This window comes from Ursus arctos, unplaced genomic scaffold, assembly GCF_023065955.2.
Source record: "Ursus arctos isolate Adak ecotype North America unplaced genomic scaffold, UrsArc2.0 scaffold_19, whole genome shotgun sequence".
Taxonomy (NCBI): domain Eukaryota; kingdom Metazoa; phylum Chordata; class Mammalia; order Carnivora; family Ursidae; genus Ursus; species Ursus arctos.
This window is the reverse complement of record NW_026622863.1, coordinates 28,868,989-28,888,375: the sequence shown is the minus strand read 5'-3', so window position 1 is coordinate 28,888,375 and position 19,387 is coordinate 28,868,989. Positions and strand designations below refer to the sequence as shown.

Here is a 19,387-nt window from a genome sequence, read left to right as displayed (position 1 = left end):
AGAGGAAACTCCAATAAACGATCTTGCTAATGTTCTTGAATTAATATTACGTAAAATACTATGAATTTTGCACGCAATGTTTAATTTAAAGTAAGTTAAGCTTTCAAAAAAATCACTTTCCCTCCAAATGTTGAAGGTATTGCCGCACTGTCTTTCAGTCTCCTTCACCTGGTTCTCTTTGCTAGGTCCCTTTTAAATCTACGCGTCAGGTCTGGGGTGGGTATGCAATTCCCCCACTTTCTTATAGGTGGCGCTGCAGAGGAGGGCAGAGCAGAGCGCGTATCCTCCTGGATAGGGGAGACTTGTCCAGTAGGGGGCGTAGCCCGTTCGTGCCCGGTCTAGAGCCCGTACGCAACGTCAGGGGCGGGAACAACTCTCGCCCCGCCCCTACCATGTGCCGCGCTCTGTGATTGGAGGAAGGGCCCATCACTTGGCCGCGCCGTTGGGGTGGAAGGAAGAGGGCCTCATCCGCGAGTGACGCTGAGGCTGCGGAGGTGCGGAAAGCCATTCGGTCCGTGAGTGCGAGCGAGCCTCGGCAGCACTTCGGAAACTCTTCCCATCTCTCTGCGGTGAATGGCGGCGAGATGGAGCACGAGGGGAGCGGCGGCAGCGGGGGGTCGGCCGGGCTCCTACAGCAGATCCTCAGCCTGAAGCTCGTGCCGCGGGTGGGCAACGGGACCCTGTGCCCCAACTCCACTTCTCTCTGCTCCTTCCCAGGTACCGGCCCCGCCCCGTGCCGCGCTTGCGCACTGCGCGCTTTGGCGCAGCCGCCCGGCAGGGGGGCGCCCCTTCCCCAGCCGGCTGGTGGGCAGACTGAAAGGGGGCTCTTTCTGCGCCCGCCGGTCCCACCTTCCCGGGGCTGTTTTCCCCCTGGAAGGAGGTTCCCGCTCCCTCGGCGGGATGCTGGGGGATATAAACCTTCCCCCGTTGCTTCCTCGCCGGCACTTCGGGTCAGTCACTGCGACCCCGCACTGGGGGCCAGAGCCGAGGGAGCGGCCGCGAGTGGACGGGTCAGTGGAGGGAGCTCGGCCACCAGTAGGACTATCTTGCTTTTGGAGTTTCCAGATACCTCCAGGTCAGACTGGGACCCGAAGGAGTCCCGGAAGCGGTCGCCCCTCCTTGTTTGGGGCGCGATGCGCCTGGCCTCTGAGGTCCGCGCCGGCCTCGCGCGGCTCTCGCGGCTCGGACCCCGCACCGTCCCGGGTGGGCTGAGGGGCCGAACGCAGCGCTTGCGGTCCCGCTCCTTTGGGGTCTAGTATCGCTCCTTCCCCCCCCCGCCCAGGTTGTCTGCCGTTCGCTCGCACCTCGGTCCAAATGCACCCACTCCAGCAGCTTCTCTTTCTAGGAATCACTTTCTGAGACCTGTTGCCGAGTTCCCCACTCGTGCGTTCGAGATCTTTGACTCAGATTCCTTTTCACTCTTCTTACGCCCACTGGAGCTTCTCCTGGTCCTGGTGTAAGGGTTTTTCAAAATTATAATACAAGGTAGAAAGCTCTGCGTGCTCACCTGGGAGGAGGAGAAATTACTTGGGAAGGCTAATAAAGGCTTTGAGAGGAGGGCACAGTTCTGTGTTGGATCTTTAAAGACAAGAAGACACAACAGTGGCGATTGAAGGGTGAGGTTGAGCTGTCCAGCAAAGAGGACTGGTATCTTGACCTGGTAAACAATTCGAGAAGTGGGCCTGAGACCTGCAAAGGAGGGACGATTGGATTACTGACTGCAGTCATAAACAAGGCACCTGTGATTTCTCATCCACTGGGAAGCGACTGCCAGGCGCCATTCAGTGGACACCCGGGACTTGCTGTGTATTACCTGCCTAGTATTTTCCCCGGACAGCTGATAATAACCATGTTGGGGCAGATGCAGACATTAGTTTGTAACTATACTTAAAACGGTAATCTGGCAATTCCCTTTTGTTTCAAAAGGTACTGAGATCACATTTGACAGTGACAACAGAAATATTTGGCATTCTGGAGACACTGTTTAAAAAATGAAATGTTCAGGTAGTCTGGAGGTACTACTGGACCAGATTAGTCTGTTTTTGTTTCCTTATTTTCCCCCCAACTCTTTATTTTGAAATTTTTAAACATACTGAAAAATTGAAGTACTGTTGTAATGAATATATATCCTTTACTTAGACTCGTTATTAATATTTTTACTTTTGCATCTCTGTGCATGTATATGCATATATACGTGTATGTATTATATGTGTACATATATATATATACATAACATTTTTACTTTCTGCAGAGCCATTTGAAAGGAAGTTATTGAAGTGATGGCACCTGACGCCTAATAGTTCAGCATGTATCTTTTAAAACGAGTCCACTTTCTGTCATAGTCAAAAAACCCTTATCAGACCCAAGAAATTTAACAGTAGAATAATGGTGTCTAGGGGCACCTGGCTGGCCCAGTCAGTAGAGCATGTGACTCTTAGTCTAAAGGTTGTGAGTTCAAGCCCCATGTTGGTTGTGGAGCCTACTTACAAGTAAAAAAAAAAAAAAAAAAAAAAAAAGAATAATGCTGTCTAACATACAGGCCTTATTTAAATTTCCTAATTGTCTGAATAATGTCTTTTATAGCTTTTTTTCTTTAAGGAAAAAACCCCAGATCTAATCAAGGATCACACATTGCATTTATTTTTTTTTTCTAAAGATTTTATTTATGTATTTGACAGAGAGAAAGAGCACAAGCAGGGAGAACTGCAGGTGGAGGGAGAGGGAGAAGCAGGGAGCCTGATGTGGGGCTGGATCCCAGGACCCCAGGGTCATGACCTGAGCTGAAGGCAGATGCTTAACTGGCTGAGCCACACAGGCATCCCCACACATTGCATTTAATTATCATGTCTCTTTAGTCTCCTTGAATCTAGAACAGTTACTCCATCTTTGTTTCTTAAGATTGATGTCTTTGAAGAGTCCTTGCTAATTTCACTGTCCGATAATCTAAGTTTATCTGATTGCTTTTTCATGATTACATTCAGATTAAACATTTTTATTTAGAATACTACCTATGGGGGGTGACTGAGTCGCTCAGTCAGTTAAGCCTGTGATTGTTGATTTTGGCTCAGGTCATAGTCTTGGGGTCCTGAGTTTGAGCGCCCTGCTGGCTCTGTGCTCAACGGGGATGGAGGGGTCCTGCTTGAGATGCTCTTTCTTCCTCTCCCTCTGCCCCTCCCCCCTCTAAAATAAATAAATCTTAAAATTTTTTTTTTTTTACCTACATGGGTGATGTCCACTTCCCAGTGCATTACATCAGGAGATATTTAACATCAGTGTGTGCCTTTATTGGTCACGCTCATTTGGTGAGTGTGGTGTTTATCAGCTCTCCACTGAAGGGTACCTTAAGCGTTTTGTGATAAGTCATATGCCAGGTGATACTTTAAAACTGAATGTTCTCTTCAGTCTGTCTGGCTTTCAGTTGCCTTTTTAAGACTGAGATAAGTGGATTTGGGACAGTAGTTTTAGCATTATGTTATAGTAGCTATGACAAGAATTATTTTGCTTTCAGAAATTATTCTGAAAATAGGAAAGTGCCTTATGTACATGAGTGTATGGGTGCTTCAATGGATATATAATTTGGGGGTGCTGATCACTCAAAGGTATTCATTCAGCTAGTATACATTTGGCCCAGTGTAGGCTCTGGGCTGGGGGTATAAACATGCGTGAGATTGAGTCCTTGACCGCAAGTTGATCAGAATGTGTTGGGTAAACACACAGTCTCCCTGCTGTGTCTCATCTTTAACTGCACCAATGGATGTTATGGGCACATGGAGTTTCTCCTTTTTGAGGCACCAAAGCCTGCTTACAGTGAGGTCCATTCATTGACCCGAATCTGGAATTGTTCCTATTTTGCCTCACAGGAAAGGTTACTTGCACTTTATGCTAAGTCAGTATGGCCAAATGACCGCTCTAAAATCCTCTGTGGTCTGTCACTTTCAGGGAGCTTAGAATTGATTTTTTTTTTTTAACCTGCATTTGCAATTTAGCCATTTACAGTTCTGCCTAACCCTCCTTATTCCAAGTTGTTCAGATTTCTTTTGTTGTTGTCAGCATTTTTTGGCAAATCTGAATGCCAAGGAAGGCAGATATTTTCTTTATCAGGAATGAAATTAACTCTCTGAAGTATGAGTTTTATTAATATCAGTGTTAAAGTATGTGTGTAAGAGTGAAACCTACTTATGTTTTGGTTGTGCCGTTGCTAGAGTCAAGAATGGGTCAACAGTTTAAAAAAACAAAAAAGGAATGTGTTGCAATTGGACCAGTTATTTATTCATTCACTCTACAAATATTTACTCAGTGTCTTTTGCTTGCCTTTTGTTTTCTAGGTACCAAGTAAAGATGTGGTAGGGAACAAAATAAAGGAGCTTTCATTTTGATGGGGATAGAGAGAAAATAAAATTAAAAGTATGGAAAGGAACAGCTGATCGTGTGTAAGACGGTAGGGTGGGTAAGTGGTGGGTCTTGTGTGTCGGGGGGGGGAATGCTGTTTTACTTAAGGTCACAAGGAAGCTCTTTATGATGATGCCATTGGAACTGAAATCTAAAGTACGAGAGGAACGAGACACACAGCTATTGGGAGAAGAACATTCTGGGCAAAGACACAGCAGGTTCAGAGCCCTGGCACAGGAGCTTGCTTAGGAGACATAAAGAAGGCCAGCAAGGAGGATGGGACAGTGTAGGCATAGCGGGGAGGAGGAGGTGAGGTCAGATCCCAGAGGGTAGTATTGGAGGGTTTTGAGCAGAGGAAGGATGATCTGATGGACTTTTTCTTTTAAGTATACAATTCAGGGATTTTTTAGCATCCGCAGAGTTTGCAGCCATCACCACAAGCAACTTTAGAATATTTTGTCACCAACAAGAACCCTCACACTCATGAGCACAGACTTTCTGGCTTTGTATGGAGAAGGCCAGATCAGGACAGACAAGATCCAGCCAGGCCAGGGGCCTGAGAGACCGCTGGGGTGAGGCAGGCCAGACACTCAGAAGCCAGGGACGAGCCAGCAGTCAGGCAGTAGTGTTAGGAGAGAGGTGGCAGCCCAGAGTGGCTGGTCCCGGTGGGCAGGTCATCCTTGTTAGGGAGGAGTAGAAGGGTGTCTAGAAGAAATTCCCTGCTTCCCTGTAGTCTCATACTCTTCCCACGTTCACAGTTCTCTGACAGCAGTTGGATGGGTTTTCTACACATCGAGTGATTCTCTGACACCATTTGGGTGTCCTGCCTTTCGGTTCGGTTCCTACACTGTCTCCCTGGAGTTAGCACCAGATCCCACAGGTTAAGGGCTCAGTTTCCCCACTCCAGATGCCAGTCAAAAGTCCAGGTTGTCGTGTGTGCTTCTGACCAGCTGGCTCTAAGTTGGCGATTACTGTGACCCCCTTTCTCAGTTCAGTTAATTTCTAGAGCAGCTCACAGAATTCAGGAAAATGGTTTACCGACTAGATCACCAGTTTATTACGCAGGATATTAAAGGATACAAATGAAAACCAGATAAAGAGATACATAGGGTGGGGTTCAGAAGGGATTCTGAACAAAGGAGCTTCTGTCCCTGTGAAGTTGGGGGATTGCCACCCTCCCAGCACATAGGTGTAGTCCCCAAACCCAGAAGCTCTCTGAACCCCTTGCTTTCAAGTGTTATGGAGGCTTCATCACGTATGCGTGACTGATTATTAACTCTACTTCCAGCTCTTCTTCGCTCTCCAGAGAATGGAGGATGGGCCTGAAATTTCCATGCTTATAATCATGGCTTTCTGGTGACCAGCCCCCATCCTGGAGCCCACCAAGAGTTCCCTCATGAGAACAAAAGAGGTGCTGGAAATGCCAAGGGATTTAGGAGTTCTGTATCAGAAACCAGGGTCAAAGACTAAATAGTAGAACAAAAGATTTTCCTAAAGATTTATTTTAGAGAGAGAGCGAGCATGTGTGCAAGTGGGGGGAGGGGCAGAAGGAGAGAGAGAACCTTTTTTTTTTTTTAAGATTTTATTTATTTATTTATTTATTTATTTATTTATTTGACAGAGAGAGAGACAGCCAGGGAGAGAGGGAACACAAGCAGGGGGAGTGGGAGAGGAAGAAGCAGGCTCTCAGTGGAGGAGCCTGATGCGGGGCTCAATCCCAGAGCTCTGGGATCACGCCCTGAGCCAGAGGCAGATGCTTAACGACTGCGCTACCCAGGCGCCCTGGAGAGAGAGAATCTTAAGCAGACTCCCCGCTGAGCATGGAGCCTCTTGTGGGGCTCAGTCTCACAACCCTGAGATCATGACCTGATGCTTAACTGGCTGAGCTGCCCAGGTGCCCTCCAGCACCACTATTTTAAGGGTTTTAGGAGCTCTGTGTCAGGAACCAGGGGAACACATGGACCCCCTGGTAGGTAGGTGGGGTTCAGTAAGGGAGGGGTCTCCCAGTGGGCAGTGTGGAGAGATGGAGGCTGATGGGCAGTTAGTATCAAGGCAGTTGAGCATGGAGTTGCAGGACCAGGTAGGACTCCAGTTCCCAGGAGGACTGGCGTGGTCTACTTAGGACCCCGGCTTCAGAGTTGCTGACTGTTCACATGGTGGTTTGACCTGGAACATAAGGTGGCGTGGGGCCAGCCTAGAGGACAGCTAAGTGCTGAGCCTCACCCTGCCCCCTTGGCTTAGGCTTCTTCCACTCCTGCTAACTGGGGCCAGGTTGGTCTTGAGGGCTTGCTTGGAAATGGATGACTCAGTTGTGGAAGTTAGAGGGCCAGGGAGCCAGCCTTTTGTTAGTACAGAACTCACCTAGAGGAATCTGCAATCCACATGGCTTATTTCTCTAACTGCAGTGTCTGTCTGGAAAACAGATTCTGTAAGATAATAAGCTCCTTGTGGGCAGCGTCTTGTGTCTTGTCTTGTTTTGTCTTGTTTCCCTGAAGCGCCTGACCTATGCACGGAGCTCAATAAATACTTGATTGTTGAGTGAGTGAACTCTCAGTGCTTGCAGTGGTTGGCTCTTGCCACAAGTTAGTGGTTTAAAACAACACAGATTTATCATCTTAGAGTTCTGGAGGTCAGAAATCCAAAATAAGTCAGCAATGCTGCCTTCCTTCTGAGGGCTCTAGGAAGAATTCGTTTTCTTCCCTCTTCTAGCTTCTGGAAGTTGCCTGCATTCCTTGGCTCACGGCCCCTCCCCCTCATCTCTCAAGCCAGCAGCATAGCATCTTCAGATCTCTCTGACCAGCCTGCCTCCCTCCTGCAAGCAGCCTTGTGATTACGGTAGGCCCACCTGGAGAAGCGAGGCCACTCGCCTGTCTCCAGACCCCTAATCTAATCACACCCACAAACTGCCCTTGCCACCTATTCACAGGCTCTGGGGATAAGTGTGTGGACACCATTGCTTCATCTGATTTCCCCTTATAATTTTTTTTTTTTTACAAATAAATTATCTGATTTATACTTCAACAGCGGGAAGTGGCGTGACTTTAGCCGTCGGAGTAGGCAAAGCTGAAGATAATGCACTTGATTTGAAACAGTGAACAAAGAAACGCTGTAAGATATGGAGGCACAGATTTTTCACCGTGTATTGAACCAGAGAAATGAAAAGTGCTATACGATGATCAATAAATAGCTACTAAATAGATAGCAAATTAAGGTGCAGTAGGTTAAGGGGAAATCACTTAGTTTTCTTTTAAGTGTTTTATTGATCAGGGTTTGCCTTTGCTATTAAGAGTGCTGTAATAATCTCATCCATCTGAAAAGTGTTTTATAAAGTATACTAATCTAACATAATAAAGCCTTTTTTTTCCTACTTAATGTGACTTGAGAGACGCTATATAAAGCATGTAGGCCCCGAGGTCGCTAATGGATGCAGCTCAAGGTTGTAGGAGGGTGCAGTGTGCGTCCCCTTCTCAGAAGCTCAAGGAAGTGCTGACCCGCTGTGCCAGCTCTTGTTTACAAATAGGCCTTTCAGCTTTTAGGAAAATGAAGATGTAGGCTGGTAGCCCAGCAGTCCTCCTGGGGGCAGGAGCAATTGGGAATAAGTGAGCGTTGGTGTCTTAGTCTGCTTGGGCGGCTATAACCAAGTGCCCTAGGTTGAGTGGTTCACATAACAGAAACTTTCTCACAGTTCTGGAGTCCGGAAGTCCAAGACCAGGGTGCTGGCATGGCCGTGTTGTAGCAGTGGCCCTCTTGGGCCACATTCTCGCTATGTCCTCACATGGCGGGGAGAGAGAGATAGAGATTGAGATCTGTCCTCTTCTTATAAGGCCTCAGTCCTACGGGACCCACTTTCATGGAAGTTGTCAAGTTGGTGTGTCTTACCTCCCAGTTCACTGTCCTTGGTTCTCTGGCCTCCAGGGCAAACCTGGGCTCCAGCAGAGCCCGGGGTCGCTACGGAAAGCAACGCTCACCTCTAAAACTTGGGGAGCTCCAGCAGGCCCTGGGAGTGGTGTCAGGTCAGTTGTAGCAGCCAGCAGCCAGGATGGCCGCTGCTCTGGGTTCTCAGAGGTTTGCATCCCGTTGGCCCCCCTGGGACGGTGGTGTTCCTGGTGCCACCATAGCATTTGGCAGAGTAGGTGGCGGGATGGAGGGCAGAGTCTGCGCGTGAGCTGGGCGGTAGCTAGTTAGGGCTGCGGGACTGAAGACGGGGTTACTGCTTTGGAAGGGAAGCGTGCTGCTGTGCTGTCGCCTGGGGTCAAGCCGGCGGTGGGTGGTGTAGGAGGCGGCTCAGGCCGGGAAGACCAGGCTGCCCTCCCTGAGCCAGGCTGCGACAGTGGCTGCGCGGGCGGGAGGGATTTGTGGGCACCGTGCGTGTTTGTTGGAGGGGCAGTATCGGGACTAGACAGTGCAGCCTCGGGGGGCTGCTGCCAAGGAGAGAGGGCGAGTCTCCTAGCTGTGGAAGCAAGAGGGGCTCCGGGCCCGAGGCTGGAAAGGAGGCTGCGGTAGTACAGGCTTGTTTCCTGAGGATTCGAATCCTGCCTGCAATTTCTGATCAACATACTGACTGGAAAGGTGGTTTTTTCTTTGGTGGTGGAGGGACAGTAGTTAATTAGTGTGTATATATATATATATATATATATATATATATATATAGTTATGTATTTTATACATACTCGTTATTACGTAATACATATTTAATTTTTAAGCTTGGGACTTTACTGTTTAATCACTTTATGCTCCATATTACATGATCTAAGTTGGTTTAGCAGAATTTGCCAAATGCCATCAAACAGACCAGTTTCAACAGTGTTATAAAATTGTTCTGAAGATATTCAGCAGAAAAAAAAAAGTTTCACAAGTGGTTTGAAACTTTTTATAGCTATCTGATAGCTTTTCACAGAGCAAAAGTGCCCAAACACCCTCAGTTGGGTTTTTTTTTTTTTTAAGGTTTAATTTATTTGAGAGAGAGCATGGGTGGTGGGTGGGGACAGCGGGAGAGGGAGAAGCAGGCTCCCCACTGAGCTGAGCATGGAACCCAAGGAGGGGCTCAGGGCTCGATCCCCGGACCCTGGGATCATGACCTGTACAGTCAACCTACTGAGCCATCCAGGCGCCCCTAGTCATTTGTTTTGTTTTGTTTTGTTTTTTTAAAGATTTTATTCATTCGACAGAGAGACAGCCAGCGAGAGAGGGAACACAAGCAGGGGGAGTGGGAGAGGAAGAAGCAGGCTCCCAGCGGAAGAGCCTGACGTGGGGCTCGATCCCAGAACGCCAGGATCACGCCCTGAGCTGAAGGCAGACGCTTAACGACTGAGCCACCCAGGCGCCCCTCATTTGTTGTTTTTAATAAGCCTTGAGCCCAGGATGGGGCACGCCTGATACTTTCATTCACAGCCTGTCATCCCAGGCTTGAACTAGGTGTCCTGATTTAGGTATGTGTAGAATATGGTATTAATTGAAACTTTGAGTCAAATGAGCAAAGAATTAGAACAGTCATCAGTGACAATGCCAAGGGTGGCTTGGAGGGATTTGGCCTCCACTCCTAATCTCCCACCCCTAACAGTTCAGAAATGCATCTGGAAAGAAAACAGGCAGAGCAGTGGTTCTCGCAAGGGCTTCAAGTACAGCTTCAGAGACAGCTTTGAGAAAAGCCCCTTCCCCTCCCCTCCCACTCTCCACTGTCCCCAAGCCGACTGGTGCTCCCCTTTGTTTCTCTAATTGTTCATTCCAATCAGATCAGCCTTCCTGAACTGCTCTTTTAGAAGGAGAACAAAGGCTCTTTTTTCTTTTTCTAGTTTCTTTTTATAATAATTTCATAAAAGCCAATAAGCAGCTAGAAAAGCTTTAAAAAAAAAAAAAAGTAGGGGCTCCTGGGTGGCTCCTGGGTGGTTAAGCGTCCACTCTTTTGGCTCAGGTCTTGATCTCAAGGTTGTGAGTTCAAGCCCCCCTTTGGGCATGGAGCCTACTTAAAAAAAGAGGGAAAAAATCAGAGTAAAAAGTGAGTGGTCATCAGCCCTCCCCCAACCTGTCCTACTCCCCAGAAATAACACTTTCCTATTGCTTTCTGTTGCTTGCTCTGCAGCATACAGGATGACGGCATGGCCTCGGGTGTCACGCTCCAACTGGACTCCAACCAGGCTCTGCCTCCTGCCAGCCCTGTGGGCTTACCAGCAGTGTGGGCTCCAGCAAGTTCCTTCCCTCCCTCTGCCTCTGTTTCCTCATCCAGGAGCCAGGGGTAGTCATGATCTGTGCCTCGTAGAGCTGCGTTTAGAAAATTGCATGGGTTGAGATCTGTAAACCACTTAGAACAGCGCCTGTGCGTGTCATAAATATTTATTAAATACAACTGTGTCCAGACGCTTCTCCAAGTGCATAGAAATATTTACACACACATTCGTTTGTGTTTCTTCTATATACTGTTCTGCACCTTGCTTTTTTTTTTTTTTAACTTCCAAGGTGGCTTGGGCATCTTAATCCCCTCAGTATATAGAGATCTAGCCCATGTTTTATGTGATTGCGTAATGTTACATTATGTGGGTGCACCAAAATGTGTTTGACAAGTCCCACACTGACAGACACGCGGTTGGTGTCTGGTCTTTGCCTTTACAGACGGTGCTGCTGGAACCCCTGGGCCCTCTGCCCTTGCCTGCATGTGTATTCCTGTAGGTGGTGTTCCTGGAGTACGCCTGGAAGTGAGGTCGCCGTTGCGGAGGGCATGCACACTTGACTTTCTTGGATACACACTTCTAAATTACCCTCCAGAAAGGTTGTCTAGTGTGTATTCCTACTGGGCGTGTAAGATGGGACCTGTGAGATAATGTCCTGACAACCTTTTGCTGCTCAAATCCTTTAATGGTGCTTCTAGGGTTTTCACATTGAAGTCTTTAGTCTGTCCTTACAAACCCACCATAACCTGACCCCATCTGTCTTTGTAGCCTTTCTTTTTTTTTTTTTTTTTTTTTTTTTTAAGTAGGCTCCATGCCCACTGTGGGGCTTGAACTCACAACCCTGAACTCAAGAGTCTCATGCTCTACCGACTGAGCCAATCAGGTACCCCTGTCTTTGTTGTTTGAACTGCTTTTAGTTTTATAGACCCTCTGCTTCAGTCAGACCAGTGGTTTTTAATCAGGGTGATTCCCTCCCCCCACCCTGGACATTTGGCAAAGTCTGGAAATATTTTTGGTTGTGACAGTGAGGAGAGGGTGCTACTGACATAGTAGAGGGTAGAGGCCAGGGCTGCTGCTCCATGTCCTGCAGTGCACAGGACAGCCCCCCACAGCAAAGGGTTAACCGGTCCAGATGTCAGTAGTGCTGAGGTAAGCTGCTGACTGAGCTCTGAAATTGCCTGTTACCTACGTGCTTCCAGCGCAGGGTGGACAACGGATTTGATCTGACCCGACACCTTCATTGTAACCATGTGGGGAGCGAAAGGGCTATTTTGAGAATTCTAAAGCCTTGCCTGGGCTCGGTGGGGGAAATTGCCACGTATGCTCTTTACCAGATTGCAAAGTCACGATGCAGGATGGTATCTCCTCCTCTCTTCTATTTTCTGAGGGGGCTCATGCATAGGTTTTTAGACAAAGTTGGTAATCAAATATTTTACTGTTGCCTGATTTGCAGTCATCTGAAAAGTTAACTGGACATTCTCCATAGGAACCAGCTCCTCCATCCTGCCCCCTCACTTACGTGCCATTTGTCTCGAAGCCAGACGTTTCTATTTTCTGGTGTTTATTTCATATCTTGAAGAGCTTCGCTATTCTAAGGGGCGACGGCTGATGCTGACTGGATTGTCTTGAAAGTGATTGTTGAATGAATAAAATCGTATGGCTTTTTCATTGGAGAAGACTAACATGATTGGCCATTCTAGAGGTTGACCAACTTGTTACCAACGCGGCCAGATAGTAAATATTTCAGGCTCTGCGGGCCGTGTGCTCTCTGTGTCAGCTGTGCTCCTGTAGCGTGAAAGCTGCCGTAGGCAAGACTTAACTGAGCGGGCACGGCCGTGTCCCGGGAAGAGTGTCTGCTCAAAACCAGCTGGTGGCCTGCGGGCTGCTGTTGGCTGATCCCCCTAGAACCATCACTGTTTGGATATTTGATTGAGGAGCCTGCACTGCACCTGGGTGGCTTGGAAAATGAAATGTGCGGGTTCGATGACCGGTCCCTGGTAATCACTGTGCCCGGAAAGTCGGCGACTTGTGACCTCTCTCTGCTTTTCCTTGTAGAGATGTGGTATGGTGTGTTCCTGTGGGCACTGGTGTCCTCTCTCTTCTTCCACGTCCCTGCTGGATTACTGGCCCTCTTCACCCTCAGACATCACAAATATGGTAGGTTCATGTCTGTAAGCATCCTGTTGATGGGCATCGTGGGACCAATTACTGCTGGAATCTTGACAAGTATGTTAGACATTAAAATACCAGTCACCGCGTTTCATATGACTCGTCACTTACTTTCAGGGTCCACTTTAGAAACATGTCTGAGTGAAGTGAAGAAAAAAAAGAGTGACTTTTAACCTTGGGCCTCATTTTGAGTGTACTGTTTTTTTCGGACCTCTCACCCCCCCCCCCCCCATTATTTGGCTAACAGCTTTGACTTCCTAGGTTGTATTTTCTCTTAACTCGCAGATACGCCACGTGAGGTTTTATGAGATAGGTCGCCAGTACAAGAAGCCGTTGATCTTCTTGGAAGCTACTGCTTGTTTCTTGTCTGCTGTGCATTGTCTGGTGGCTTCGCGACCTTGCTGATGAGTTAATGCTCCTCACTCAGGGCTGGTTACTTTAAGGACAGAAGACTGATTCTGATGACAAGAATTCTTGTTCAGAAAAGTACCTGATTTGTCTTCTGGTTATGTTTTCCTCCACTCAGTTACTGGAATAACAAATTATAAATTATTTTTACTTCTTTTTTCTTTTATGTTTTGGCTCTTGCTCATGTCACAACGATGAGAATGAGTTTAAATCATTTTTAAGCTCATGATTAAGTATAAATATCATCTCTGTTTTATAGAAATAAAAAAATTAAAAGAAAGCAAAACTAAAAACACTCCATTATCACATCCCTAAGTGAAAACCGCAATTTGCATTTTGGTATGTGCTTTCAGACTTTTTTCTAGGTATAAGTGTCAACATAGATATATGCTTAAAAAACAGAAACATAACATTCCTATTAATTTGTATCTTGTGTGTGTGTGAATTTAAGCCTTGAGCTCTAAGCAGAACTGTCCCTCTGTCTTTTCTTTGACTTGAGTTTTTTTTGGGGACAGAGTGGCCTCATTTCTATGTGTTCTGTAGGTGATGAAACGTTTGTGGTAATAAGAGGAGGCAGCCAGTTTTCTCCTGTCTGCATTAAGGTGTTTCTGTAACTGGCTTTATATAGTATTTTTAACTGTATCACCTACTGTTGCTCCTTGGAGACCTTCTGCTCCAGTTTCCTTATTGGATTCCTGGTCCCTAGGACCTGTCTCAGATTCCTCATCAGTAAAATAAGGATAGTGCTACCCACCTTGGAGGCTGTGTGATGATAAAAGGCAATGTTTATTAAAGAACTTAACATAATACCTAAGGCTTGGGAACTGTGCAATAAGTGTGTCCGTTCTAGTTTTAAGACCCCGGTATGAATAGAGCCTATTTCCCATTTTGCTGCTCTCCTAGTCTGCTTTTCCCTTTCTTCCCTGTCTCATCATCCAAACCCCATTTTAGGGCCTACTTCAAGTTTCTTACGTTTCTTTCTACCCAACCCACTTTTTTGGGGGCTAAATTATGAAGGGGCCCAATGAAACAGGTGCCTTCCAGGTGTTAGTAACACAGTATGTATGCGTGGCCACTGGAGATGGGCATTTCAAAGCCACAGGTGTTCCAGGCAACCAATACAGAAACTGGTTCATTTGCTCTTTCTTCTTCTTCTTAAAATATGTTAATATGCTTTCATATCCCATGTATAAAATGTATAGACATTTGATTGAGATGCTGTATATTGTCTTGTATTATTCAAAATCTGTTTCATGCTTATGCTTTCTGTGTCTCAGCTTGATTCTGAGCATTAATGAGAATGGGGATCATACCTTATCAGACATAGAGGTAAACAAATATTTGCATGAATGAACACACTGACCAAAGAGGATTCTGTTTGGAACAGTTTTTGAGAGGAGGGTCATCTGGGGACTTTGGATCTATTCTTGTCTGGCTAACAAAATCTTGGCTTTCTCGGTACAATGCTGAGTCCCTGTAGCAATTCATATGGGTTCCTAGGGAGATTAAGATGTTTGTGTTTGTTTGGTTTACTCAGTTTCTAGGAAGTTGTGGTGACTAATAAAAACGATTAATGATATGGGGAACAGAAAGGATCCCCTTAGGATCTCTCCCCTCCTGCCCTTTGAATTAATAACAACTTCATAAGCGTAGAGCCCTCCTCTCCTTTTCCATTCCTCTGCTCCCTCCTCTGGCCACTTAGGGAGGGGAGCTCTGAGTATCGTGGAAGGTGGAGGGGGGATTCCCTGTGGCTTCTGAAATATTTCTTGCTTAGTCTCACACAGAAGTTTTGTTGGTGTTCATTGCCAAGATTTTTTTAGGTACCTGTTAAATGCTAAGCATGGCAAATAAGAGATGTTTTTGAGTTTGTGATCAGGTCATGTGGAAATTGCTATATTCTCATGATTGGGGTTATAACTTCCAGATTATTTTATTCAGTAAATCTAGGAGACTTAGTTTTAAGGACTCACTTTTCAACATCTAAAAGCATTAATCATTGATTTGTAAGTCACATGGGGAATACTTAAAACCTAGAAGAGGCAGCAAAAAAGTATAGGGAAAACAAAACATTTCTACAGTATTTAAATTTTAATGTAAAAAATCTAGAACATTTTACATACAGTAGGATTTTAAGTGGTGTATTTTCCTGATTATATTAACCCTGATTTTTTTTTTCTTAAACACTTTTTTTTTTTGAGCAGGTGCTGCAATTGCTGGAGTATACCGAGCGGCAGGAAAGGAAATGATACCATTTGAAGCCCTGACCTTGGGCACCGGACAGACATTTTGTGTAGTGGTGGTCTCCTTTTTACGGATTTTAGCTACCCTATAGCACATACCCTTATGCCAGGAGGTTGAACCTAAGCTTTACAGGCTCCTCACAAAAAGAATGCATTATGGAACGTAGTGTTTTCTTAATTCTTCAAATGGAAGAGACTTGGGTGAAGAAGTATGGGAAAAATGACCTCTCAGGCCTTTCTTCAGTTTGAAGCTCCAGGAATTAAAGATCTTTCTGGACTCCTATTGTTCTCAACCAAAACAAATCAAATCTTAGTGTCTTTTTTTTTTTTTTTGGATTTAATTTAAGCAGTTTTACAGGTGTACCTTTACCCACGCTAGGTCAACAGGGCTTCTGGGTTGATGTCCTTCACACTGAAATCTACAGTGTTCTGTGAGAAAATGCAGTGTTGCATATTTCAGAGAAACTATGAAAAATACTGGTTTTTTTTCTGAGCATACTGTACTAAAATCTTATCTAATCTAATCTTGATTACAATTTGGCAGACTCTTCTGTTACTACATCCTCGTGACAATAAGTGCCAAGTAGGTTTTGGTTGAGTAGAGCTTTGAGAACAAATTTGTTGAAATGTAATAGGGAAAAAAGTCCTACAACCCAAGTAGTGGCTTCAGTTCCACTGTTGAAAGAAAAAGAAGATGTGACATTTTCTGGATAACTGTCTTGACCTCTGATTACTTAATAATATTATAAGAGTTGTCAATTTGTTGTTGTGTACATTTTAGCAAAATAAGCTAGCTCATTGAGACATTTTTCCTCCCAGAATTCCTATATCCCTTTTCCCCATCACTTTCATTCTATCAATTTTGTTAAGTTTAATTGGAAACATACCCTATTAAATAGCTTGAGTTCAAAATTTTAAGCCAGATTGGTTAGGATGCTCTTTGGACATTGAGGTACCAAAAAAAAAAATTTTTTTTTAACGTTCTGTTATAGTTTTCCTTAGTGACTTTGGTTAAAATTGTAGAAATGCGGCTTAAAGTAGAGTTGGTGGTTATTTGTTTCTTAGTCTTAATGTGGTCACCACTCTTACAGTATTGGGTGCCACTCCCAGAAAGTGCCTAAAGTTTATTTTCACATATGCTTCCACATTTATATTTCCCTTCAAGAGAATGTATATATCCTTCCAGAGAATTAAACATTGAGTTTTTTAAACCCACTTTTAGCTATCTTAATTTTCCTTCTACTGCCTTTTTCATTAAAAGGCCTAAAAACTGTGACCTTCAAAAGAGAAAGGACTGCAAAAATTAAGTGTCTAGCTTGATCCTTACCACTTCAGCTGTGTTGAATGGAATGTAGCCATTGCTCTGTGTTCAGAATAGTTTCTGATCATTAAATCTGATGTTTTTAAAGGAAAGTTTTCATTGTGGCAGTAAGGCTAACAGCCTGTGGGGTTATCTACACACAAGCGTATCTATTCCTTTTAAAGCAATATGTCCTCTGGCTTCTGATTAAAAATAGCCAAAAGGACCAACTTACCAGGGAAAGTTAAAGAGGAGGAATTAAAAAGAGATCACAGAAATTAATTGGCCATTTTCTTTTAACTAACAGGCCATTAGACCACGTACCAAAATTACAGTGACATACGCTCAGACTAGGTGGAAAATTACAAGTAGACTTGGAATGCTGGCAAATGTTTTTACAAATTCCCCAACGAGTTTCTCTCCGATGTGCAAATCTTTCTAGCAAATTTTAAGTCTTTTCTTTTAAGATTTTTTTTTTTAAAGATTTTATTTATTTCAGAGAGAGAGAGATTGACAGCAGGAGCAGGGGGAGGGGCAGAGGGAAAAGCAGACTCCCTACTGAGCAGGGAGCTCACCCACAACGACATGGGACATGATCCCAGGACCCTGAGATCAGGTCCTGAGCCGAAGGCAGACACTTAACCAACTGAACCATTCAGTTGCCCCACGATTTTAAGTTATCTCTGTACCCAGCGTGGGGCTCAAACTCACAACCCCAATATCAAGCGTCACATGCTCCACTGGCTGAGCCAGCCAGGCACCTCTAAGTCTTTAAATGAGACTCCATTTTTCAGTTCAAGGACTTGTGATTTTGCAAAGTATCCCTTCAGTTTAAGAAATTTGGGACATTATATCCTTTGTTACAGAAAATTATTTTAATCATTTCTCTTGAAGTATGCCTCTTATTAGAATTCCCATCTAAAACATTCTTTTGGATAGAATTTTACAAATTGAACATATGGTTCTATGGTTGTTAGGCACCTCCCCCTGAATACTAATTTTTGAACATATTGATCGATGATTTAAATATTTGGTTATTAGAGCCAAGACAGAAAACTTAATGCATTTTGAAAGGTGTTTTTGTTTCCATCTGTTTCTTTGCTATACTTTGATTATCCACTCTTTTTAAAAACTTCAAATATAAGAATGTGTCTTTAAATTATTGAATATTTCATCCATCCCAGTATGTGAACATTCTCCTGTGAATAAATTTATATAGACCTTTATATACATTGAGAATTGTAGCTTGAAAGGTTTTTAAGGAGAAACTATTTGAATGATAAAGAATAGGTCTAGTCCACCTTGGGTTTTTTTTTTTTTTTTTAATTTCTCAAATACACAATTATTTGGGGGCGGTCACTCAGATGGAAAAATATTGGCATATGTGTTGAACATTTTATTTTACTATATATGGTTTTAAGAATTTTTGCCAACGGCTAACTGGCTTTCTTAGGGCCTATGCAACCCCCCCTTTCCCAGCTGGACATCCACTTTTCTTTTCTTTTTTTTCCCGTTTTTTTTTTTTTTTTTTTTTTTTTAATGCAGGGGAGGGAGGCAGCTCCCAACCATAAAAGCTCCGTTCTTTAATATGGGTGTTTGGGGATGAAGGCATTTTATGAAGACAAGTCCATATAAAATATTTAATGAATATCTCAAGAGAAGGATGTCTCTCTCTGCTCTCAACTCATTTTTTTAATTTTTCGGCAAAACATTACTTCTTAGGAAATGTTTAAACAAGTGAGAAAAAGTTGATGCAAGTAAACCACTCCTTATGTTTTTTACATTTTAAATTGTATGTTGGCTTTTGATTTCAGTGTCCTTTCTAACTGCTATGGTTTGAATTAAGTTCTCATTACAACTGCATTGCATACCATCCTTCCCTAAGACACCAGTTCCTGGAATGTGAAGCCCTTGTGCCATTAGCTGTCCACATGCAGAATGTTTTGTGTACGTGCATTTCTTTTTCTTGCACTGTTAGGCTGGTTGTGACTCAAATCAGCTTAACTTTTGTATTAGATTATTCCACTAACTGCTATCGTCAAAATGATCAACACTTTGTACAATAGAAAATTATTTAAATTTTATTTTTCTACTGACATTTCTAATGCTGGTATAAATGTTTATCAATAAAGAATTAATTTCAATTCTGTGAACTGGAATGGTTATTTTTTTTTTCAGTGGTCAGTGAATTTATTTATTTATTTATTTATTTATTTATTTATTTTTTTTTTAAAGATTTTATTTATTTATTTGACAGAGAGGGACACAGCCAGCGAGAGAGGGAACACAAGCAGGGGGAGTGGGAGAGGAAGAAGCAGGCTCCCAGCAGAGGAGCCCGATATGGGGCTCGATCCCAGAACTCCGGGATCACGCCCTGAGCCGAAGGCAGACGTTTAACGACTGAGCCACCCAGGCGCCCCAGTGGTCAGTGAATTTAATCTTTCACAATAAAGTTGTCTGACTTAGACTTTTGGATTTTTAAATAACTTCGTACTTACCATATGTTTAACTGTTTCTTTTACATCCAACTTCTTAAATAATTTATGGTAAAGTTCTTGTTCAAAGATGTGATCAAACTGTATGCACGTATGAACTTGAGTCCTACTAACTGCACTTTTTGGGCTGTATCATGCCATCAAGAAGCTTTTTGTCTGATTCCACACTGGGATAGCTGAAAGCTGATACAGTATATGAAAAAAATTTTTTCAACAGTGGGT

General features: G+C 44.3%; 1 protein-coding gene across 6 annotated transcripts; it reads left to right on the top strand.

Moving 5' to 3' along the window:
* The first annotated feature begins 412 nt into the window (after positions 1-412).
* TMEM170A (transmembrane protein 170A) lies at positions 413-18,820 on the top strand. Of its 6 annotated transcripts, XM_057314253.1 has the most exons (4): positions 1,088-4,447; positions 7,099-7,224; positions 12,609-12,779; positions 15,332-18,820. In XM_057314253.1, exons 3-4 carry the CDS (start codon positions 12,611-12,613, stop codon positions 15,460-15,462), a joined length of 300 nt encoding a protein of 99 aa, XP_057170236.1. In that variant the 5' UTR covers positions 1,088-4,447; positions 7,099-7,224; positions 12,609-12,610; the 3' UTR covers positions 15,463-18,820. The 6 variants fall into 6 exon arrangements, with proteins under 6 accessions (XP_026351031.1, XP_026351032.1, XP_026351034.2 ...); XM_026495246.4 differs by lacking the exons at positions 1,088-4,447; positions 7,099-7,224 and adding an exon at positions 413-717; XM_026495247.4 differs by lacking the exons at positions 1,088-4,447; positions 7,099-7,224 and adding an exon at positions 431-717 and having other exon boundaries at positions 12,609-12,710.
* The last annotated feature ends 567 nt before the right edge of the window (positions 18,821-19,387 follow it).